Source organism: Nanorana parkeri, unplaced genomic scaffold, assembly GCF_000935625.1.
Source record: "Nanorana parkeri isolate BGI_ZX_2015 unplaced genomic scaffold, ASM93562v1 scaffold730, whole genome shotgun sequence".
In the NCBI taxonomy this organism is placed as follows: domain Eukaryota; kingdom Metazoa; phylum Chordata; class Amphibia; order Anura; family Dicroglossidae; genus Nanorana; species Nanorana parkeri.
In genome coordinates, this window is record NW_017306998.1 from 536,158 (window position 1) to 562,344 (window position 26,187).

General features: G+C 43.0%; 1 protein-coding gene across 1 annotated transcript in view; it reads left to right on the top strand.

The window, feature by feature from the left end:
- Nucleotides 1-4,388: 4,388 nt before the first annotated feature.
- MCF2 (MCF.2 cell line derived transforming sequence) overlaps nucleotides 4,389-26,187 on the top strand; it is a 107,996-nt gene continuing 86,197 nt past the window's right edge. The window contains exons 1-2 of the mRNA XM_018564150.1: nucleotides 4,389-4,528; nucleotides 20,640-20,708. Coding sequence (XP_018419652.1) covers nucleotides 4,432-4,528; nucleotides 20,640-20,708 — 166 coding nt within the window. The 5' untranslated portion in view covers nucleotides 4,389-4,431. The remainder of the gene's footprint in view (nucleotides 4,529-20,639; nucleotides 20,709-26,187) is intronic.

A 26,187-nucleotide genomic window follows, 5' to 3' on the forward strand; every position in this document is an offset into this window, starting at 1 on the left:
ATTAAAAATAGATGGTTGGGAGGTGAAGCGACCCCGATGATAGTTAAAAATGTCAAAAAGGAAATGTAACAATGTATTTTTCTCAGCTTTATTGAACCGTACAGAAATGGCGAGGGATGCTCACGGTGTGTTTTACACCCATTGCATTTTGCCTTTGGTTTTGCTAACATTTTGGGGATAATTTTCTACCTGATGTATCCAAGTCCCATCGCACTCCTGACCGGTTATGGATGAGTGGTACAGTGAAAGCAGATGGCGTCGCCACTAGACTCATAAAAGAGCAAAGTAATCACCAGTACTCCAAGGTTCCATGCGTCAATTCTTCTTTATTGATATAATCAGAGTTGTCCCTGTATGGCATTACATTGTGAGACAACTCTGATTTTGTCAATAAAGAAGAATTGAGGCATGGAACCTTGGAGTGCCGGTGATTACTTCGCTCTTCCATTTCCTACCGGGGTCCCAGCAGTACAATAACAAATTATTTTATTTGGGTTCCTAGATTGGGGCCTGTTAACACCTGTTGTGTTAAAGCTGAACTAGAAGACGTTTCCAGTGCAGCTCCAACACAAAGAAGGGACAAATTGCCTTCTTTACAATCAGCCAGATGCACCCCACTGCGTAGTAGTGGTGTGTGGTGAAAAATGTACTTCATACATGCACTTAGTTACATAGTCAGGTTGAAAAAAGTCCATCGAGTTCAACCTATAGAGATATGGAGAAAAAAAAAAAAGCCTAAACAGAACACTATGCCCACAATTACCCCCTGTTGATCCAGAGGAAGGCAAAAAAAACCCCTATAAAGCATGGTTCAATTTGCTCCAACAGGTGAAAAAAAGTCCTTCCTGATCCCATAAGGCAATCGGATATTCCCTGGATCAACAATCTCTGATGCCTAATATACCTATAATAACTCAATATCGAGTAATATTCTGTGCATTTAGGAATACATCCAGATATTTTTTTAAACTATTAACAGAGTTAGATAGAACTAGCTCCTGGGGGAGTCTATTCCACATTTTCACAGCCCTAACTGTGAAGAATCCTTTCTGTATACAAAGGTTAAACCTCTGTTCCTCCAGATGCAAAGAGTGCCCCCTTGTCCTTTGCAGTGACCTTAACGTGAATAATTTGGCACCAAGCTCTTTATATGGACCATTTATGTATTTATACATGGTGATCATGTCCCCCCTGAATCGCCTCTTCTCCAGAGAGAACAAATACAGGTCAGCTAATCGTTCCTCATAGCTGAGCTCCTCCATGCCTCTTATGAGTTTAGTCGCCCTTCGCTGCACTTTCTCCAGTTCCACAATATCCTTTTTGTAAACTGGTGCCCAAAACTGAACTGCATATTCCAGATGAGGTCTTCTGGCCAATTCTTAAAGTGGAACTTTACATAAAATCTAAAAAAGTGCGAGCAGACAGGCTTAGTATTACAGAAGAACATGCCGTGGGCCAGATAAACTATTAAAGGTGCGTCAAATATTTAGCATAGCGTGAATGCGCCAAATAATACTTTAAGTTGAAGGGTTTGATCAGTGAGATGTGACAAAGAACCAAATGTAAAAAAATCCTCAAGTGTGACACGCTGAATAAAAAGTCACATGATCTGCGCCAAATAAATACATTTTCAGAAAATGCGTTTGCCAATATTCGGCACAGTGGAAGTGTGCGGCATTGAGCGAGGATGATGATGGAGCAAGGCAGTCAAAATCATGATTTCAGCTCCTAATAAACTATATGGGCTGCAATATAATAGTTTATGTGAATTGCAACAATCGGATGTCCTGTGTGACGATTCGTATTCCTCAACAACCGCCAATCAGTTTGTTGGGCCCCATGTCTCCTCTTTAATAAAGGAATCGTACCTGCAGGTTCTCAATCTTCCAGACAATGTACACTGCACTGCACATACTGAGCTCAATGCACAAGTGCTGCATAAGCTGGGATGAATGATCTCCTCCCCATGCGTGGGAGTCATGTCACCCTGGTGCGGCCAGTTAAGATGGTCAAAGATCCCAAACCTGACAGAAGACCGGAAGAAGAATAAGTAGATCACATTGCATGATGAAGGGACCCTGCGTGGTCCCAAAATGTTGCGTTTTCCTGTGATACCATGATTCTCTAATATCAATAAAGACGTACTGATAATGAAGATCACGGTGTGCTGGTAACTTGATTTTGTGTTGGTATGCATGTGGCATCATCCCCTTCTTACTGCAGCACTTGCCAGAAAGTACTAGGACCATATCAGCCAGGTGCGCCATGGGACATCCAAAAGAATCCAGAAAAACAAAAAAGGACGGGGCAAAGGCGTCGCATTGCTGGTGGGGTGGGGAGTTTAGTTCTGCTTCAACTGAGTGAAAATCTCCATCATCTGCAGTGCTAAATCTGTCCCAGTCGGCTGCCCAGAATTCCAGGCACGGGTGTTCACAATCTGCACAATAAACATAAATGGCACCCCACCCACTTGAGGCAAGCATTTTCATGTGCAAAACCATGAGATGAACGTGTAAAAACACATGGTCAAAAAATGCGCAAATCTCACAGCTCATACAGCGGCATAAGCGGCTTTGCCAAATTTGCCCTGCATAGGACAGCCCATTGCACGTGTTTATGAGTGTAGCAAGTGTGAACGGGGGTAACATTTTTAAGGATCATGCCAAGCATGATATTCTACTATAGTTAAGTTCTGCATACCTTGTGATGACAGTGACAGTGTCTGTGCTGGCTGGGGAATGTGTCTAGTCAGCATGGCAAGATTCCGGACTGCAGAGTCCACACTGACATCCAGTAAATGCAGTCTTAGAAAATAGCGCCACACTTCAGGCATAAGCAGCCATCTGGTACGGTTACTGCACCAAGAAATGTTTATACAGACAAAAACTGACACTAGAGGGTCCATTTATAAACAATTCACAGAGCCATTTGCCCCATGAATCTCTGTGAACACTCACTCTATGTGGTGAATAGAGGCAAAAAGAAAAATTCTTAGGGGTCTATTCACAAAGCTGCCGAGGGCAGCCGAGTGAATCCCCTTGGTTCTCCTGAACCGAAGGGGTCCTGGGGGCCGAAGCCAGCAGAAGGATCGGCCGAAGCTACGGCCAGATCCTTCGGCAGCTTTGTGAATAGACCCCTTAGTATATTTTCTTGTCAAATATAATGTAATCCAATAGATGGCACTCATGAGCACATTTGACCTGAAAACATATACAAAGGTTCATTTCTGCCTTTATTCGCACAGAATGAATGTTATCAGATATTTGCAGGGTGAATGGTTCTGTGAATTGTTTATAAATAGACCCCATAATGTCGTTAACTACTGGGTTTCATTTTTTTGTACTAGAATACTTTATAATTTGTATTTCATCCTCTTGGTGTCTGACATGTTTTTTTTTGATGATCCATTTCCTTCAGTTGGGTGGTCAGTGTATTTGATCTCTTAGATCCCTTGGGTGATCAGGTTGTTGTTTGATCTCATCGATTGGTCGGGTGTTTGATTTCTTGGATCGGTTGGATGATCAATGTGTTGGATCTGTTGGGTGATCAGGGTGTTGGTTGATCTGATGGATTGGTCAGGTGTTTGATCTCTGGGATGGGTTTTGTGATCAGGGTGTTTGATCTCTGGGATGGGTTGGGTGATCAGGGTGTTTGATCTCTGGGATGGGTTGGGTGATCAGGGTGTTTGATCTCTGGGATGGGTTGGGTTATCAGGATGTTTGATCTCTGGGATCTGTTAGGTGATCACGGTGTTTGATATCTTGATCAGGGTGTTCGATCCAATGGATCAGTTGGGTGAATCATGGTGTTTGATCTCTTGAATTGGATGAGTGGTTGATCCCTTGATCGGGGTGTTTAATCCCTTGGATGGATCGGGTGTATGTCCTCTTAATCAGGGTGCTGGATGTCGGCTTCGTCATACTGATGGATTGCAGAGCGAAGGTGACAGGACGCCTCGCACACCAGGAGGTCATGTTGTGCCGTGCAGGGTGACAGCTCGCTCCTGATTGGCTTAGGCGGAGGAGTGTGGAAGTTCGCAGTACTCTGCTGGTACGGTGTGCGCGGAATGTCGGGGAGAAGGGAGGGGAGAGCCGGGGCTCCTGGAAGTCACATTACCGCCGATCTGATGGACCTGGGTGGACATGGAAGGGGTCTCCTGGCCGTGCTGTGCCCCTGATCCCCCCGCTGAATAGCGGCTCCTCCATCGGTGTGCTCGCTGTGCTCGGACTGGCGGAGCTCATTTGTATTTCAGCTCTGAGCGGAATCTGCAGTCTCACCGCACCCCAGACACAGCTCCGCACGGCTCGTAGTTTGTGATGGGACGGGTCCTACAAGTGGAGTCCGGGGAGGTCTGATTAGGATCCTTCCATGGGGGGGGGTAGCTGAGCCCTGAGCCTCCCCCGCCTGGTGTCCCCATTCTGTGACCCCGGAATGGCATTTCTGGACACAGTCAGGATCACAGCCGTGGAGATGGAGAAGTATTACAGCCTGCAGCAGGCTGCCTGTCGCCTGGACTCCCTGCTGGAAGGTAAGCGTCTGTGTGCGGGGCTCTGGATGATGATGGGGGGATTCAAAGAAAACTACCCCCCCAACCTGTAAGGGGTAAATGTAGGTTAAGTTTGGGGGTAGAGGAATAAGGTATAACACTTTATTCTTCCATGGAGTCCATCTACGTGACCCGTGACCTCTTTTGTGGCGCTACGGCCGGTGGTCCACTCTGACGTCGTCAAGTACAATGATGGACCAATAGCCGTGCATTGTACAGGGGGTTTGCAAGGGCCAGTCCACAAACCGTAACATCAGAGAGATGAGGAGAGTGTCGGAGAATCCATCCATGGACATTTAAACCTTGCGCAGCGCGGGGCCACACTGCAAGGGAAGATTATCATTTAACTTTCCGGAGTTCAGCTTTAAGTTTCAACTTCATGGCATCATATTTGTGTATGTGCAGCGGGACTGCGGTGCTTAGGACTGGACATGGTCCCCCCTCATCAGCATATGTAGGTTCTGGAATCGCACTCCATGACTCCTCAGAACCTCCTGAGCTGAAAACCAAGTAGAGGCATTGTGAAATGCTGGTGCCTAACCTGCGACCCCGGGGCCCCTGAAGTAAAGTAATTTGTAAGGATACTGAAGGGAACACGTGTTAGTATTCATTTGTAAAGGGGTTGTAGAAGTAATGATCTCTTATACTTTTCCTGTAATATGTCTCCACAAGCATGTCTCCATTCACCAGCAAGTCCTATAGCACATTCCTAGTCTCTGACCGTGCCTCGGATCCTGCCTACACTCTCTGACCGTGTGCCAGAGCCTGCCTGCACTCTCTGACCGTGCCCCGAAGCCTTCCAGATCTGGTCCAGAAAATGGTGTGAACCTGGCCTCATTCAGGCATGCCAGTGTTGGTCACTGTTCAGAGTGCATAGCTCTGGTGGTTTATGGTATTCCTGTAGGAATTGTTTCACAGCAGATACATTGAACTGTGTTGATCAGCATTGCTCAATGTAGGGGGACATAGAAAATAATTGTTCTCTATGTGCCATGTTCACACCATACATGCCCTGTGTTGTACCAGTGCCCACACAACGCACACCAGACCGCATTCTAAAACAGCTCCTTGGCTGCGGTGAACAATGCTTTTCTTTTTGGAAGGGCTTGTTTCCTGCCAGTCATGATAATCCACTGGCTTTAACAGTATCTGACCCACTTACATAGTACAAGTATGCCGATGAGGACTTAGGACTGTGCTGCATGCTAGTTCACAAACACATCGGATCAACAGGACATCCAACCTGAGGCGGTCAGAAGGTAGCCCCATATTTCTCTTAGCAGAGGCTTCCTTGGTTTTTATTGCGGTCTGTGTCCCAGTTATGGAGTTTCGCTCTCTGCAATTGTCCTGATCAGCAATGTCACTAGTAATAAAAGTGATGGGTAGATCCAACATTTTTAGTTGCCACCAGAACGTTCTGTAAGTGTGCGCCAATCATGCACATTGACGGGTGTCACATACCTGCAACGTACTTTGCGCGGCCACTCATGGCACCCCAAATGTTGTAGGGAAAACACATTGATGTGTGTTAAATGCATGCACGCATGTGGTGAAAATGTGCTACACCTGTAGCAGAATCTGCTGCATGAGCTACTTTGCCGCATTTTTCATATTGAAATCGATGGGAGACATGTGGCAAACACAGCAACGTGAAGATGTTGAATGGGGACATAGGCATTGTAATGAAAGCCCAATAACTAGGCTTTCACACGTTTCCATACTTGCTCTGTCATGTTTTTGTTCGTGTATTGAATGTACATTTGCAGATCAGCCAGTAGAGGGCGCATTCAGTGGATAAGTGCCATCACTCTGCTTCCTGCTTTACAACTGTTGAGACAATCTATGAGGAACACAGGGAGTGCATGGTTTTTATTGGATATATTTTATACAAATTCTACTGCTAAGACTACCTACTACCAATGATTGAATAATGCTCAACAGTGTGCAGCTGTCATGCTCCATAATGCCAATGGATCTGGCTATAGACATTGGTCATAAAGACCCCAATCAGTTGTAGGTAAGGAATTGTGATTCTGCCTCAGGCAGCCGTTGGCAATGCACGGTGGCCTTTAGACTGCATTTGTAAGTTGTCGTTCCTGCTGGTTATCTGTGACTTATGGGCGTTCTTTTGCTTACATGAATGAACCTATCAATCGTAATGTCGTAGAGTGACGGCTCCCTGAGCTGGGCTACAACTTGAGTCGCCATTCATTTTCATTGACGACCTTCACTGGTCACACAGACATTACAGAAGAATCTAGGCTATTCATAAGTAAAAAATTGGTTCCCTTGATTTGTAGTTGGATTGCCTTGTGAATTGGTTAGGGTTGATCAGGGAGATGCTTATAAAAGGGCTCACTCCCAGGGAGATGTAAATACATGTGTATAGACATGTAGTGTAAAACACGCCTGTGTTTGGGGTGCTGCGTTTTTGTGTCCACTGGATTGTATAAGCAAATCACACTGTAAACGGGTAAATGCAAATACCAGCGATTGCATGCGCATGGGTGCTAGTTGTGGAGCACAAAAATGCAGCAGCTGTGGCTTCCGAGTGCCAGACATACCGGCGTATTATTTGCAGTATCCCAGATAGCAAGCAATTGAGCTGCAAGTTTGAAAATGACTTGCTAAACTATTGCAGACTTGCCAAGCTTCACAATTTTGTTGCACATTTACAGCAAGTCTGCATTGCAAGTCTCCAGACCAACGAGCTTGCCGAGCTCTTGCTAAGACCTGCAGGACACTTGCTGTAGACTTGACAAGCAAATTTGCTACAAATTCAAAAAGTGTCAACTAGAACTTGTGCTGCAAGTGTTCTGCAAGTCTACAACTTGCCAGGAATGTGTGCAGCAAGTTAACAAGAATTACAATTTAACCCTGCCACAAGTTTGTAGCAAGTTATCCTTGCTATCTGGGATGCCAATCATTACAAGCCCTTATAGTCATTGCCTTGAACATGTGACAGAAGAAGCCACCGATAATCTTCTATAGCCTGCATTGAGGACAGAACCGTGTTGCTTTATTATGTTTTAGCTGAAGTTATTTAAAGCAAATACTAACCCTTGCAGTGGGGCTACCCCTGCACAGCAAGTATTAAGTGCTAGTTTTGGTCTAGGGAGCTAAAATAACAAAGCTATACTCACCCGAACTGTTAACCCAGCTGGCTCCTAGACTGATCCCTTCAACCTCACTCCCCCTCCGCTCCAGGAATTAAATATCCCTTGGCGTCCTCACGTCCTATACACTGTATAGAATTGAATGACTCCCTGCATCTTAGACCGTGGGAGCTGAGGGGGAGCAAGGCTCTATTATTTTAGCCTCCTGGACCAAAATGAGCCCATAACCCTTGAAGTGCAGGAGTAACCCCACAGCACGGGTTAAGATTTGATTTGCCCGGAGTACTTCTTTAAGCTGCTTGCACCTATCCTGCATCACCGGACTGCCGAAAATGTCTTTATTGTTTTACGGCAAGCCAGAATATATTGTGTTACGCATTTGAGAAAACACATAAGAGCATGTATTCCTGCATTTCAGTGATGTAGCGAGTCTTTGTACCTGTCTATGAGATGAACCGGGCACCTGGTGTCTGCAGAGGAATGATTTGCATTGGCTCGCCTACAATTCACTGTGTATTATCTATCTCAGGTTACTGTGTTTCATGTAATATTGCTTTTTGTTGTGTTTGGTAGAGACACACACACACACACACAAATAACTGCCCTGGTTAAGTCTGGACTTCTCTTATGTCTTTATACAAGGGGTTAAGGTAGCCATACACGGCTCAAATATTGGCCAGTTCCTCATGAAAATTCAAGCCGTAGATGGCCCTGTCAGCAACACCAAGATTGAAAAATTGAAGGAGCCGGGTGTAAAATTGTCTGACGAACAGTGAATGCATCCAAAATACTTGTTCAGGTCCTCAGGCAGCAGCCGTTGCCCTCTGACTGAATAATGTAGATGCAGCTTAAGTGTGTTTCAGGTCAGGGGCTAGGGTGAAAAGTCTAAAGGGTCCTTTATAAACAATTTGCACAGCCATTTACATTTATTTCCCATGCTCTTCAACTCCATCTAGTGGCCATAGTACAATGTGCTTTGTGGGCACCAAATATTGCTTGGCAGCCCACAAAGCACATTGTACTATGGCCACCAAATATTGCCTTGTAACAGTGGCATCATCACTCTGCTGTACATAGCCTGTGCAGAAGGCAGCACTGTGGGAGGGACCGGCAGGCTCCGCCCACAACAGAAAGAGGAGGATACTAGACCAGTCTCTGCGCACAAGGAGAGTGAGCAGCAGTGACTGGTCTTTATGGCAAGTATCCCCTGCACAGAGAAAGGGTAGATGGTTCATGCTTGATTTTTAAACAGACCTGGAATAAATGCCTTAAGCACACCAATACACAAGCCTCTTATATTTACACAATATTTAATTTTTACCTGAAGTTCAGCTTATTTAAAAAAAAAAAAATGTTCCACTTTCCAGCCAAGTGTATTTGTAAACACTGTGAAAGTCACCTGCTCCTGATCAGACAACAAAGGCCAATACAATGACATTCTCTCTCATCCATATTTTATTTAGCCTTTTGTGTAGATTTAAAACTCATTAACGTTAATGGTGGTAATAATTTAGGCTGCGATACAAACTATTGACTGTGCAGACAGATACACCAGGAGGACAAATATTCATTGGGTTTTAAGTCAGCGGAAACATCTGTCAGCCATCTTTGGACAAAAGACAGCACCTGCTTCTTTGTCTTCCCTAAAACGATGAAATACTCCGACATCTACAACAAAGCAAGCGGCAGGATTGTGGAAAATATTCCAATTGCGGCATTCATACAGACTGGTCATGTAGATCTACACCATGACAGTTCCCTGACTCCCCGAGAGCCATCATCGAGGTATGGCGGATGGCTGATTATTATTTGTAGTAACTTTAAGCTCCTGGACTAAACCGGGATATGGAGCTGACAAGTGAGATTCCTCACTTCACTCCACGGTAATTATCGCTCCTTTACATGTGTGTTTTGTTTCAGGTTATCAGTCTGGGTCGAAACGGAGGCTATTACTGTACCGGTCTCAGGATGCAGCCAAAGCGTACTACGCAGCATTTCAGTAGTTGTAATGCTACTGTGCTCGTGTTAACCAGGAGTGCCCGCCTTATTGGGTCTGGTTCGGAGTACTGTATGTACATTACAGGAAGTTGGCTCTTGTCAAACGTGCAGACGAGGGGGTGTCCACCTCTTCTTCCGGGTCACTGTGAGGTTTCTACTGCTGTCTGTATCCACATTAGAAAGATTCAATCTCCCTTCCTGTCCTTGAGACAACAGGAAGTGAGAGGAAACCTGCCCCAGGGAAGGGAAATTCACTCCTGTAAGAGTTATGGGAAAAATGTGTCTCTACTGAAGCTTTATCACCAATCCATGTTTCCACAACAGCCCAAAATTTTCAAAATCCAATTGTCACAGGGACAGAAAGTGAGGTGAAATCTTCTGAACAGGGGCACACACAGCAAAACAAACGTTACCGGTAACCCTTCCCTGTGCTAGCCAAAACAAAAAAACTTTTTTTGGGAGTTACACTTAAAATTTGTACCTGTTCCAACTTACATACAAATTCAACTTAAGAACAAACCTACAGTCCCTATCTAGTTCGTAACCCGGGGTCTGCGTGTGTGTGACTATGTGTGTGTGTGTATACTGTATATACAGGTGAAACTCGAATAATTAGAATATCGTGCAAAAGTAATTGCAGTAAGTGCTGCAAAAGGGGCCCAAACCAAGTACTGAGTACATATGCAATTTTATCCTCTAGCAAAGTGAATGCTAATGAAGGGGAAGATGTGTTTTATTTGAATAGCCAATCGGGTACAAATTAGGACATTTCTAGTACATGATTGGTTATTCTAAAGGAACATAACTTCACCTTATTCACCAACATTCAGTGGTGGACAATCGGATATGAAATTCAGAAGCCAGTCTGTCCAGTCCAGGAGCCGGCTCCATTGACGACAGTCAGAGAAAACCTCTAACGTTAGGCGCCAGCTGAAATACTGGCCACCAGGCTCCTAGGATTTGTCCAGCACTGCTAACATTCACTTTGCAATGTGAACAGCATAGAAAGGAAACATTTGAGATAATATGTAGGCTGGTATTGCTTGGCTGCCATGCTGATCTGGTGGTTTCAATACTTTCTAAGGCAGTGCCCTGGAACAAGAATGCTGATCAGGTGCTCTGACCTGACTCTGGCTTTATTACTGTAAACTCCTAGTTATCCGTCATCCACAGGGATTGTGAGATTCTGGATAAATGTAGTTTCTGGTTGCTTGAGAGTTACTATTAAAAATAGGTCTAACTAATGCCATACCCCATACTATACCATTCCATAACTTATACTCTGTATTGACTTCATATTAATATTGAAATGCAGTAATCAAAAGCAAATTAAGACAATAGGCACACAATCGTTTCCAGGACAATACATGCCGCAGATCAGAACAGTGAGTACACAGGGGATTTTGTTTCTGGTTAGATGAGAGTTCTGGTTAGTTGAATACCGGATAACAGTGAGTTTACTGTATAATACTTGTACCAGGTCAGTGACTTAGAAAATGTGCCAGCCAGAGACAGTCAGACAACAGGCATTCTTAGGAGGAGGTCAGTGATGGCCGGCTCAGATTTTCTCTCAGTATACAGTAGCTTTTCTCTAAGTGGTTTGTCACCAATCCCTAATACTGATTCATTACCTTTTCTTCCTGCTAAAAGCATTTCCTGGATTGCTAAGCTTTAGTCTCTGTCCTGGGAAGAATCCTGCACATCAAAGTAGACATTAATCACAACAAGCATCCTGTGATCCCTCACCTTTTAGGTTGGGTGTAATTGGGATGAGTGATATCTAACTGGACAGATAAACTGTCTCATCTTCCACAGAGGCTAAGGGCCCATATAGATCTACATGCTGCATTGCAGTGTGGTAATGAATACATGTTCGAAGGCATTACCTCTTGTGTAAACGTGTATTGTGTTAAGGCAGCCCATCATTTGAATATCGGACACCATTTTTTCTTACTTATCACACCATAATGCACTATAGGTGCATTACCATCCATTGTGGTGCGCTGCAGCATGGCTGTGTTGGGGGTGCGTTATATTACTGCTTTGGGGTACTATGTAAAAACAATGGTACTGTAATGCACAGAATCCTGGTATGAACATTGAGGTAACATGTTAAAACACACAATACCACAATGCGTAGGTGTGAATGGACACCAAAGTCTAGAAAAGGGCTGGCAGCTAGAGGACCTAGACAAACATGCCTTGGCATAGACAAGCCATCCTTTAAGATAACAGTTCTAGCAGAAAAAGGGCAAATAAATCGCACTTACACTGACCATGCATGTAAAGGAAAGTGATCACTAGATCAATCAGAGATTTAATTGTTTCAATCTTTCATACAAAATGGTGCAACAAAGGAAAAAAGACAGACTTGGTCAAAGTTGATGGAATTTTCTATCAGGAGCGATCATACCTATACAATGAAAATGATTGTTTATTCATCCAACTGTCCATCTTGCGTTTCTATTCTAAGTTTCAAGTGAAGCCATGAGGCCATTGCAGGATCAGTATTGAAACAGTGCAGTCTCTGGGCCTTGTTTCTTGATCCTGGGTTCTTGGCTAACCAATTGCTGACTTGGAACAAGTATGCAGCCAGCAAAGTCTGAAAAGCCCAAACGTCTGCAATGCATGCTTGTTCTAGGACAGATGACAGCCCCGGAGCCTGCACCTTTATAACTGGTCATTAACAGCAGTTCCCATATTTCCATTCTTAGTTTTTCCTTTAATTTGCCTTTACCAAGTATGCTTTATTGTTATTTTACAGATATTCAGAACTACATGTGTACAAGTCCTAAGGGTGTCTGGCTGTACTGTCCTTAAGTAGGATTAGAGTCAGGAAGCAGTGTCTGAGATTGCTACCCCCCATGCACAAAGATACACAAGATCAGTTTATGTGAAATATGATGAATTCTGATATTTATTTATATATTTTAATTGTTTTTTTTATTCTATTCTCTGCCAGTCTCTAGTTAACTTAAAGCACTATGGGGTTAAGGCTTTTCCCCATAGTTCTCCTTAGGGTATCGGGAGGACACAAACTAGCGTCCTTCCGTCACCCTAAGCTCAGTATACCGCGAGCTACAGCTCGCGGTATACTGAGACGCCGCAGCTGAAGCTGATCCCAACAATTATGTCTGGATCCACTCAGCTGCGTTAGTGACAGCTGGCTCTGCCTATCTAGAGGCAGAGCCAGCTGTACCCGCCCCCGTCTGATCCGCCAGTCAGCGCAAAGAGCTGTGACAAGACTGAGAGGTGAGCGAACGCCGGTATGTGTTCGCTCACTTCTCAATCTACTGAGCCGACCTGTGACAGTCTCATTGTCACAGGTCGGCTAGAACTATGAGATGAGTGAAAAGCACTCAGCTCATAGTTCTCCTTTTAAACAGGTTATGTCATAAAACATCCATAGTCTGATGAGTAAAGAGGACTAGTCTGTTTAGTTGAGGCTCATTGCAGAATACAGAATATTGTAGCTCAGTACTTGAAATCAATCTAGTTTGAGTTTACCTTGAAATAACATTTAGCGGTCGGGCAGTGACTTGTGAGTATAGGAAGTGTTTGTTATTGCACACTATAAATATACTAGAAAATGTCTTTGTCAGAGATATTGTTGTCTCTTTAGAAGAATGATCCAGACCCTGCACACATCAATTTATTATTGGAAAGTATATTGCGGTCTGGTCACCTCCCTCACTGCCTATCAGTATGAAGTTTATATGGGAGGGCTGTAGTATTTGAGATACATTCTGCTCACTCAGTGTATGAGCCTTGCATTAATATACGATTTAATTCTGATAGATGTTGATGTGCAGTTTGTAGCAGGATGAAAACCCATCAATGAACAACTTATCACATTTTGTGTGTGACGGAATCATAACCCCACTGGGAGAAAGCATGCAATACACGAGTATTCAGGGAAAGGACTTGTGGACTCCTGCATTGGACACACTAGAATTATTAATTTGATAGTCCTACATTATTATCTTACAAAAAGCTTTCAATGTGACAGTATATTTGGTGTATCAGGTTTCAGATGACTGCATGCAATCAAACCATAGAGAAAGTAAAGTGTCATGTTGTTGTGACAGTTTTTAGACAACAGAAAAAAGTGGGAATTGTATTCCCTCAATGTCTGCAGGTGAAATCAATAAATGATTGAAAAGTGTTAGTCATAACAAATCCCTAACACTGTGTGATGTGAAGTATGCAAGCATGGCATGCCATTACCACCGTTTCTGACCCCTTAGTGAGAATGTGTACCTCTGGTGGTCGGCGACAATTGTGATCACAGATTTTCTGACTTGATATAAAATCTTCCTGCGATGCGGGTTGGTCTTTTGCCCTGTGAGCGAGGAGAAAAAAGGATCTAGGTACCATGCCTGCACTGCTGTCACTGTCCGGTGATCACTGCGGTGTGCCTCGGCAAGGGTTGCCACCAGGCCCATATTTTCCATTCTGGCAGATTAAAATGGAACCTGTAGCCTTTGTTATTAAGGTGGAAGTAAAGTGTCGAGGGTTAACATTGCCGACAGGCAGGTTTTTTTTAATAGCAGAGAAGTCTGAGCGAGTCTCTGCCATAAAAGCTTCTAGCTGCCGGTCAGCAATTTTTTTCTGTGCACTGAGCCGCACATGCAAAGCTCAGTGCTCAGACTCAACATGCCGAGATGAAGCGACTCCCATTCACAGAGTTACATCATGTCACTTCAGGCAAACAAGAGGCTGAGGAGATCGTTGCATACAGGGGTACAGGTACTCCTATACACACATGCACACACAACACCGACACACAAAAGGTCGAACCGGATGGACCTGTGTCTTTATTCAACCTCAAATACTATGCAACTATGAAGACGCTAAACCCAGAAGAAAAACAGGTGAAGATGGAAGTGCCGGCTGTGCATATTAGCACATTATGGTGAACACCACCAGGGGGCTTTTTCTTCCCCCACTTTACTTATGCTTTAACAGGAGAGATCATACGGCTGCCATTTTCCCCCCTACCAGGCTATTGTATTTTTTTATCAGAATACCTGAACAGTGATTAGCTGTACTGTAGTTAATGTCCAGCCAACAATTTTTGGACTGGCCCCATTGTTAAAAGTCCATTTGCAGGATCAAATGTTGTTGAACAGAGTGTTGCCAACAGGGCTACAAACAGCTTGAATTTTGGCCGAGTCAGCAGGAATCTACAGAAATTTGAGCAGTGTATGGACACCGGGCATGACTGCATTGCTAAAATCTCTGGAATGGGGAGTAAGGTAAGTATTTAACATAGCAATCTGCACTCTGCAGTCAGTGGGAGGAGTTATTAAAGAACAAGTTCACTAAAAATGTACTTATCCTTTCCAAATAAAAATGGACGTTATTTTCTGAAGCCTCTATGTGATAATGTGTAGGTGCTGGAAAACTGCCCGCCATGTAAAATGACATTTCATGTAATATATTCTTGCACAAGACCTGCACACACAGTCAGGTAGCTGTGACATGGATTGCTTCTCCTTCAATAGGACTTTCCTTTGTAGGCCTCCACCATCAGTAAACAGGACTGTAGAGCACACCTTGTCTGCCTCACATGGCTGATAGGTACATTTCTGATTTACAGTGCAAATACACGCATAGGTGGAGAGCGTACATAATTATTGGGTATGGCTGTTGTGTTAATACAAGGCATGCCAATGTTATGTGAAAACACTTTATACCTGTGTCACTAAATTATTGATGTGACATCATTTTATTTTATATTTTGAAGCAATAATAGCTGAGTGATTTTTTTCTTTTTTGTTACCTGTATTAATATTGTTCCCAGGACCGAACACCATTCTTGACATTTAAAGCCAATACTATTATTTTGTTTTTGACTAGTGTCATAAGGACAGGAAATGAAGGAAAGTCTCCCCATTGGTGATACAGAGAGAAACACCTAACAGAAATGTAAACTCTTCCACATTGTATCCAAAACTAAAGCTGCCCATACACTATGAGCATTGATCGAGAAATCTCCAGTGGTCTTCATTGTATACAGACAGCGAACATGTCGCTCTTCTTTGACTAATGGGCGGCCACTGATGATTTAACTCTTGAGCATGCACACATGAGTTCTATCATCCCCAGCACCCAACACCATTCTTGGCATCTTGCAGATGTTGGTAATGATTGCAGAGTGTCCACTGCACTATACATGTGCCGCAGACAGTTTACACAAAATAAATCGATAGAAGAAAGAGGAAACATTTTGTGGAAGAAGGACTTTTTTGCCAAAAAAATGTTACTTTCTAGCAATGTATTTGTTAGTTTGGTCCCGGTTTAAGGAAAACTTCAGATTGAAAAATAATGAGGATGACTTTTGCAAGTACAATAACATGTTAAAGTTTAGAAGTGATTTTAGGGATTGGGTTTACATCTAGTTTGAGAAGACTATGGTTCCCCATTAATGCTTTTCATTGATGTTTGACTTCAGACACAATTTGATCTTCCAGATTACATTCACCAGTCCCTGCCTGCACGTCTGCTTCCTCACATATGCTAAAAAACAGGACAGCATGTCATCGCATACACGTGTTTAGTGGTAGCTTTGGGCCAAACATGAATCAGCAGGTCTTCAGTAATTGGTGTGATTTAATTTAGCAATGGATTAGTTCCAATACTGACACAGTTAAAAAGAAACCTTCGGTCTGATAAAAAAAAGACAGGATGTTATAAAATGAGATGATGTTGAACTCATTAAATATAAACAAGCAACACTGTCATCTTATCTATTTGGAATAGGGAACAGCTAATATACAGAGCTGATGTTTGACGTGCTTAAATATAATATGAAGCCATCTTCTCCACTACATGATAGCAATTAAGTAAAAATAAAAAAAGTTAAAAAACATTCAATAAGACTAAATAAAATGAATGTAAAAATAATAAAAACATTTTTTGAAGTCCCCCACCCCTGCGAGCGCACGCATATTCAGGTGCGCCTACATACGAAAGGGACAATTGCGCTACACATGTTGGATATTGCTGCGTGTGCCAGAGTGAGAGCAATAATTCTAGGACCAATATTCACTGATATCTATAAACTGATGACCTGTAGGGGCGTTCAGAGCGTCACCTGTGGACAATTTGGGGTACCATATTTCACAGATGCAAGCAATTTTTTACCTGGGCATGTTGGATATCTGTTTTCTGATTGTAACCTTTAATGGTTATTCTATTGTGTATTTGGGCACTAAAATTCAAGGATAATTAAAGCCTTGGGTGTTTTTGCATAAATATACTGCTAGCAAGCAGTAGATATATGCAAAAAGTGTATTTAAAAAAACCCGCTTTGCAAAGGGTTAATACTTACTTGTGTCTGCCCCGCGCGCTCCCACCCGAAAATGTGAAAAATCTCAGGCGGCCGCAAACCATCTTGGGGCGGGCGCATGCGCAGATCACATTTCGGCCGGGAAGCAAGGAGAGACACAAGGTAAGTCTATGGACACGTGCACCCGCATGCAGACACCGTGGGACAGAAAGTGCCAGCAAGGACAGAGGAGTCAGCGCTGGATCGGAGACCCAACGCAGCGCTGGAGGGACAGATGAAAAGGACAAGAAAGAAGATGATCGGATTAAGAAACATAATTTAAGGTAAGTGCTGACATTAACATGGGGGGGGGGAGGGAAAAACACTTTTTACTTTAATGTCACTTTAACTTAAATTGACATAAAAGTCACAAATCTCCCCCGCCATACTGCTTTAAGGACTTACCTTAAATTATGCCTCTTGATCCGATCATCTTCTTCCTTCCACTTGTTTTCAGGAGTCCCTCCAGCTCTGGTGCTGGTCTCTGATCCAGCATTGACTGCTGTCTTCTGTGTCCCACGGTGTCTGTCCTGACGTGCATGCTCCTGGCTGCATGCATTGACTTACACTGTGTCTCTCCTCTTCTCCCTGCCGAAGATCTCTACTGCGCATGCGCCCGCCCCATCATCATGCTTGGCCACTCAAGGAGCTTCAGATCTTCAGATAGGAGCGAGCAGCGGTGTTACAGGTAAGTAATTACCTTTTTGGTAACTTTTTTATTTTTTTAATGTTTTTGTAGCAGTCTTGCTAGTAGTAGATATATGCAAAAAAAAAAGCAAGAGTTTAATTATACTTTAAGTGCATTTTTTACTAAATATTTGGGTTTGATAAAGAGTTGCGCTAATATCATGGAGCATAAAAGTTGGCAACTGCCACCATTGTATTCTTCAAGGTCTTTGCTTTCAGAAACTATATAATGTTTGGGGGTTTTAAGTAATTTTCAGGCCTAAAATGTGGATTATAACATGTGTGGAAAAAAATGCAAAAAAGGCCTTGGCAGCGAAAGGGTACAAACAAAAAGCTACATTTTTTTTTTTTTTATTCAACATTTTTTACATTGCAGGTGATGAAAACCACAGTTGCAAGACCCATACAATGTAATGTGTCTGAGGACAAAATAACAGAAGAAAACATGGCCAAAGGCCCAATATTTGCATAGGTGTATCATAAGCCAGTCATGTAAAGCCAGTGGGCCCTGAAAATTCTAGTGACAATACAAATTAGTACATTTAAGGCACCTATCATAATAGCGAGGTAAAGTAGCTGTTATTGTGCACGTGGCATACAAAGCTGTGAGAGTACATGGGTCAGTAAGCGACATATAGCTTTGGGGAGGAGAAAAAAAAAGAGGGGGGAAGGTGTAACACTATAAGGGGAAAGGGGAGAACATGGGATACAGTAAATAATAACAAATTTTGGCATTACAATGTTAAGGTAGTATTTATACTATTAACTTACTACAGATTTAAAGGAGAACAATGGGGTCTGTGTTTTTCCCCATAGTTCTCCTTAGGGTAACGGGAGGACACAAACTAGCGTCCTCCCGTTACCCTAAGCTCAGTATACCTCGCGGTATACTAAGACGCCGCAGCCGGAGCGGATCCCGAATTAGATGACGGGATCCGCCCAGCTGTGTGAGTGACAGCTGGCTCTGCCTATCTAGAGACAGAGCCAGCTGTACCTGCCCCTCCCCCGTTCCGCCAGTCAGCGCTGGCAGATCGGAGCGGGGAGAGGGGAATCCAGCCCCTCCCCCTGTCACGGCAGAGAGCCGTGACAGGATCGAGAGGCGAGCGAACCCGGTATGTGTTCGCTCACCTCCCGATCTACTGAGCCGACCTGTGACAGTCTCATTGTCACAGGTCGGCTAGAACTATGAGGTGAGTGAAAAGCACTCACCTCATAGTTCTCCTTTAACTTATTGGACCTGATAAAGGCTAGGTGGTGCAGAGATCATATACATGGAAAAAAAAAAAAAAAAAAGCTAATTTTTTTTTATAGTTAAGGTACTTGAATGCATTTTTTAGATTTAACTCCTGAGTTTAGTGTCACTTGAATGTTTCCTAGGGATCCATGCAAACTAGGTACATGTATTTAAAAAATAATCTGATGTATGTTAATTTAAAGATTGTGATGATCTGTGTACATAAGATTAGCTTTTTCTTTATCCTTTTCACTCACTACTGAATAAAATAAATCGCTGCCCTGCAGCAGTGATTGGTAGCCAGAGATCATGTGACCTGGGCTGCCTAGGCAGGCGGCTGAAAAACAGCAGTTTTTTTTAATGTTACTTGGTAATTATCACTTGTTCCACCCTGTTTAACCTCTTGCCGTCCGCCCGTAGTAGAAAAACGGACGGACGGCACTGCTGCATTGGTGGGTTGCCGTCGCCAGACGGCATTTTTTTAGAACTACACATTTTAATGACAGGCCCAATTTTAACCATCTTTAGTTCTATGGCTAGCATAAATATAATAAACATTCTGTGCTCAAGTCTGTAAAATATAACACAAGCTGCAAGCACTACAATGAACAAATATTTACAGTGAAAAATCATAAATGTGCCAACTCTTTATCCTAAGGCCTCATTCACACTGCCGCACATATACACACGTACGTGCGTATTGTACCATATGCAAATAAATGGCTCCATACACATAGCCGCGTATGGAGCTGTATATTTGCTTAGCGTATGTATGTGCAAAACAGAATGTAACCGAGATGCGTCCGGGCAGCGTATTTCTGCGTATTTTACGCGCATACGCATGTTTACGCGCACAGTTCATAAAAATTTTCATTTGGAATGATGAATTCTGGGAAGGCAAATAGTGCACGCATAGACGCGCATTGACCTGCGTATATACGCAATATACAATTTTGCTTGTGTTGTGTGTGAATGAGGCCTTACAATGAAAAACCAAAACGTTTATCTGTATTCAAAGTTCATGTCAAATAATAGCTAGCGTACTTACTAACATTTTAGTCTCAGTTGCCAGGACAGTTAACCCCACCTATAGTCCATATCAGGCCAACCCAGTGACTGAACAGCCTCATGTTCTTGCCCACTTACCATAGTGGTCCACACAAACTCTAGCTCGAATGCGGTGACCACCTACTCCCAACCTCTGATCTCAATAGTGAATGCCTTACTGACTTGCTGTGTATGCACAGTGAGCTCGATAAGGGTGATCCTGGGATATTGCCCAGGGCACATAATGTTCGGGACAGAGGTCTAAGATGGCAGGACTGTCTGGGCAATTCCAGGACAATTGGCATCTATGGGCTAGTGGTCACGCTGTATAGAGGACCTATTGTAAAAATGTTTGTGTAGTCTATAATTGAATTAGGCTGTACGCTGAGGTAGCCCTATAGCTGGGAAAAAAATTGAATAAAGCCATTACCGCCGACACTGATAAAGAAATGATTTCCTGGGTAGACTATATCTGTGTGAAATACTTTTTTTTTTTTCTTTTCCTTGATGAATTTCCATTTTTGAAATTCCAATGCAGTTCTGTAAATATTTGTAAGACACATATGAGATTTCTCTTGAGCTAGCAATAAATAATGTATGGCTTCTTAGTTTGCTTAAAGGGGTGGACAATCCAGCTCACCTGTTTCCCTGACCCGTCTCTACTAAACTGTTTTACAGAAACGGCAGCCCCCATCTGTGCCAGGGACATCACTGATCTGCTGATGAAAGAACTGGCTTTTCTCTCAGGTAAGCAGAGTGTCCTTTCCTGTCTTATCTTGTAATTAAATCCTCACCATGAACTTGCACACTGTTTGGCAAAGTGATACCCTGAGTATTATACTCTAGTCTCTAATACCATCAGAAGTGTAGTTAATAAAACATTACAAGTATTTAGAAGCATATAAGGTTTCTCTGGGGAGCGAACAATGTCAAATGTAATTATTAAAAATACATAATGTACTTCTTTCATAAAAGGCACACAATTATAGGAAAACGAAGATAGGCAGAGACAGCCTCTAAACATCTATCTTTTTTAGAGAACATTCATCAATCCACTGCAGAGGACATACAGATATCACTCACCATTTTTTAGCAGCTTTACAACAATGACTGAAAATATCTGGGTTTTTAAGAGGGTTGGGGTAAGAGTTCAAATGTAACCTAAAATAATTTTAGATAGATTAGGGAACAATAAGAACTTGTATTAGCTGTATGGCTGTCTGAGGCCTCATTAAAGGGACATTAAACCCTCAGATTTTTTAACAGAAACCAGTACTGTAATGTGTGCCTTACTGTAATCCATGGTTGTTTTCCTTCTCTTTGCTGCTCTTCCTTTTGAATCCGTATCTCTTCTCATGCTGGGCAGAACTTCTGTTTTGCAGCAGACTGCCTTGTCTCTGAAATGGATACATGGTGTCTGTGTGTAGGTTCACAACCTGAGCCAGCACTACAGGAAGAGGCACTCAGCTGCAAAGGGAAGTTCTGCCTAGCATGAGAAGAGATACAGATTTAAAAGGAAGAGCAGCAAAGAGAAGGGAAACAACCATGTATTACAGTAAGGCACACATTACAGTATTGGTTTATGTTAAAAAATCTGAGGGTTTAATGTCACTTTAAGGGGATGTCACCGAGGCAGCAAAAGATGGAGAATGTCCAACAGAAACACAGAGGGGAATAAAAACCTTGCAAAAGTGTCGGGAGTCAACTGCACTTCATACAGGGTTGTGAACTTGCACAATGGTGATGTTTGTAGTGATGACACTGTGTGAAACGCCAAATTGCAGATCAGATAAGCACCAGCATACACATAGTGGACTCTTAGACGGAAAGTATTCATGTAGATTGCAGAGTGCAGAAAACGTACGCCAAGTACTTGTGTATAGCACAGAGTGCAACAGACACACGCCAAATACTCATGTATAGCACAGAGTGCAGCAAACGTATCACAAGTAGTTGTGTTTAGCACAGAGTGCAGTGAACAGACATTAAGTAATTGTACTTGGGTACAAAACACTGGGTATTTTCTAAAGAGATGCCAGGGATGTGTTCTTTTACATAAAGCTTGAGAACAAAATGATTGATGAAAATGGGTCAGGAGGAGAAGTGATTGACAAATTATGGAGGTTGCGCAGACAATGAAGGAGGGCTTAAGTTAGCTGCTACAGCTTCCAAGGGTTAAATTGCACAGATGCAAGCTTACAGGGAATTGAGATTTATTCAGTTTCAACACAGGAGAGCACTTGCTACAAGTATGGGAAGAAAAAAAAGAAAAAGAGAAGGCTAGAGATCACATCTAAAGAGACCCTGTCACCAACTTAGAACAATTAAAGACAAATGCACAGAAATCTAATATTTTAAATGCTTGCTTGCAGCATTATTCCTTTACATAAACATATTTTCATTCACTTGCAATGTGCCTTTGAACTTTCCATCAAAATTGCCCTTCTCTGGAAGAGTAATTCAATTTGCACAGCCCTAGCCCTCATAACCCATTTTCCTCTTGGAGTGTCTATTTACTAGCTGCAGACTAGTCAACGTGTCCATGCTGAACTGTGTCCACCACCGAAAGCAGCTACAATGGGTACGTGAACATCAGAACTGAACCATGGAGCAATGAAAGAGGGTGGCCTGGTCTGATGAATCACATTTTCTTTTACATCATGTGGATGTTACTTTGAAACATACCATCTACCTAAACATTGATGTTGACCAAGTACCCCACTTCATGGAAACTGTATTTCCTGATGGCAGTGGCCTCTTTCAGCAGGATAATGCACCCTGCCACACTTTAAAACTGATTCAAGAAACGTTTGAGGGACACAGCAACAATTTTGAGGGGTTGATTTGGCCTCCAAACTTTCCTGATCTGAATCCAATTCAGCATCTGTAAGATGTACTGGAAAAAGCAAGTCCGATCCATGGATGCCCCACCTCTGAACTTATAGGACTCAAAGGATCTGCAGCTTTGTGCCAGATGCCACATCATACTTCCGAGGTCTAGTGGAGTCCATACCTTGATGGGTCAAGGCAGTGGCGTCACAAGGGGAGTGCGGGGGGTGCGGCCCGCACCCAGGTGACACCATTGGAGGGGCGACACCAAAATGACTCTGTCATTTTGGTGTCACCCCCTTCTGAAAAGTCGGGCACTCGGTCATGGACCGAACGCCCGACAGTATCAGGAGAGAGGAGGGGACCCGGCGGCATACCTTATCCCGCCGGGTGACTATTCCCTCCTCTCTCTGCCGGGATCCATCACCAAGATGGCCGCCGGCAGGTATCGGAATACTGCCGCGCGTGCGCAATGACGTCACGTGCATGAGCAGTGAGGTCTCGGCCGGGTGACACTCGGTTACCGCACCGGGTGTCACCCAGCCTCGGGACGCCCCTGGGTCAAGGCTATTTTGGCGGCAAAAGGGGGACCTATTCGATATTAGGCGGGTGGTAATAATGTTAGGTCTGATTGGTGTATATGTATTTTATCTGTATATTTAGTTTGCATAGAGTTCAGCTTTGAGATTTTGGATTTTTCATTGTTTTTACCTGACTAGTTTAGTGATTATTGAAGAGGGGTATATAAGTGATTAGAAAAATAAAATAATACTTAGCAGTTTAGTATATGCAGGAGAATGAAATGACAGCAGACAGTATGAGCAGGAGAGGAGTGCACAAGTATGACAGTGGGCAGTATGTGCAAGAGAGGAATGCAGGGTGTATGAGAGTGGGCAGTGTATGCAGGAGTGCAGAGAGTATGAGGATGGGCAGTATGTGCAGAGTATGAGAGTAGGAAGTATGTGCAGGAAAAGGGTGCAGAGAATATGAGAGAGGGCAGTATGTGCAGGAGAAGAGAGCAGAAAGTATGGCAGTATGTGGAAGAGGAGTGTGGAAAGTATGAGAGTGAGCAGTATCTTGGAGGAGAGGAGTAGGGAGAGTATGACAGTGGGCAGAGTGTAGGAGAGGGGTGTGGAGGGTATGAGACAGACTATGGACAGTGTTCGATATGCATTTTGTGTGGTGGAAGACTGCAGACTGAGGATTCTGTGGAGGATAAACTGCAGTGTGCACCAGAGGTAGGATCTTACTGAAGAAAGACACATCTGTGTGTTGGAGTTGGGATCTGACTGGAGGAGGAGCAGAAAGAGGCAGTTGTGCACTGTAGCAATAAAAAAATTTATTATAACACTATAGGATAGGATGTATTATATATTGTTAGTGAATCTAATAAAAAAAACTGGTTTATTCAAGACTCTCAGTGTTCCTGTCTGCACCATTCACTGACTAATTGGGGACATGATCAGAACCTTACTAAGGTGCATATTACAAAGCAGTGAATCTGACCTTCACCAAACATTCTCTGCAGGCCAATCTTCCAGATGCATGCGTTTTAAATGACCATGATTAATTCACCAGCAGTGAATTTTTAGTGAAGATCAAGTCACATTCACGGCTTTATAAATATTCTCGAATGTCGGATCTTGGGATTTAAACTCTAGAAGAACATTTATCACTATATGTTGATGATACTCTGATTACTTTTACAGACCTGCACTAGTTTCTTTATTAACTTTCACAAATCATGAACACATTCAGATATTATTTCGGTTTCCAGGTAAATTGGACATATAAAACACGTTCCCAGTCAATGCAGACGTAGTAAATGATATCAATGTTGCGTGTTAACCATAAACTCAAATATTTGCAGATAGAAATTGAGACGGGTAAATCTCATAAAAGATTCATCTCCTGAAGTTATTGTACATGTTTATAAATGCATCGGGCACCCTCCCTAAGCAAACTTTCAACCAGATTGAGTCCTTACTAATTGCATGATTTCTCAGCACCTAGAATATCCTTTCATGCCATTTGTTCTCCTGCTCATATAAAAGGACTTGGCCAGTTTTTATTTCCACTATTTATTAACTCAACTCATGCATATTCATCCTAGGTATCTTCGAGAGAAATGTGGTTCTGCTTTTGAAGCAGCTAATATCTTAATCATTGGAGACTCTCTGTGATATTACTGTGTCTACTGACACAAGCCTGTGATAAATGAGAGAACCTCAATTATAAAATCATCTTGGCAAATATTTCATAGATCTCATAAGCTGAATCCAGATAATAAAATATTCTGTAGTTATCCTCATTTTTGGAAGGATCCCAGTCTTTTAGAGTTTTGCCTAAGCAGGGTTTGGTTTTAAATACTCTCATCAGTTATTTTTATAGAGCTGGTTTAAAAGCTTTGTCCAATTTCATTTTTAATTTGAATTTCTTCACTTGGATTTATGGATACTTGCCAAGAATAAAAGTAAAGCAAAACTGCTCTGAGCTCCGTCACCTACACCCTAGGCAAAGATGGAATGGTTTGTGGCTAGCAGCTAAATGATGTGAGGTCACATCATTAGCAACTGCAGAAAATCACACTAGCCTTATCAGTGGGATATGAGGATCAGTAAGTTGTAAAAGCCTGCTTGTTTAATGAGCATATAGGGCTGCCCCATGAACACAATTACAAATAAAACCCATAAATAATGTTTTTTTCCTTAAAAGCACACATTGATAAGTTTAGTTGCACTTGGGGGATCTAGGATGTAAAGACTCTTTAAATGGGAACTCCAGGCTAAACCTTTCTTCTGCTTTTTAGAGGGAAATGTTTGAATCTCTGTAGGGTATTATAGCCGTCTGTGGCCATTTTCACCAGGACGGGCAGTAAGCGCTCACAGACAGTGCCTTCCTTACCAACTTGTCATGATTTGTATTGTAACTGTAATGTCTTCTATTGTAAAGCACTGCACTATATAAATCCTGAATAATAATAATGATAGTGATTGATTTATGAGCAGTTTGGTGAAAGTCACATTCAGCGTTTTAAAAATATATTCTTAAGTGTCAGAGATCCTGGGATTATTATTCTAGAAGAGTGTTTATCACTATGGGTTCTATTCACGAAGCAGCCGAAGGATCTAACCGTAGCTTCGGCTGATCCTTCGGCTAGCTTTGGCCCCAGGACCCCTTCGGTTCAGGAGAACCGCAGGTCTGCTGTACGGGCTATTCACTATAGCCTGTACAGCTCCCGAAGTCGGCCGGGGGGCTCAGTCGAGCCGAAGGCATATGCTTCGGCTCGACTGAGCTGAGGTGAAAGCCGAAGCTGGCCGAGCGGCTGGCCACTGGCCGACCGACAGCCTGCTTCCGACAGCTGAGCGGAGCCAGCCATGATGTTATGGCTGGCTCC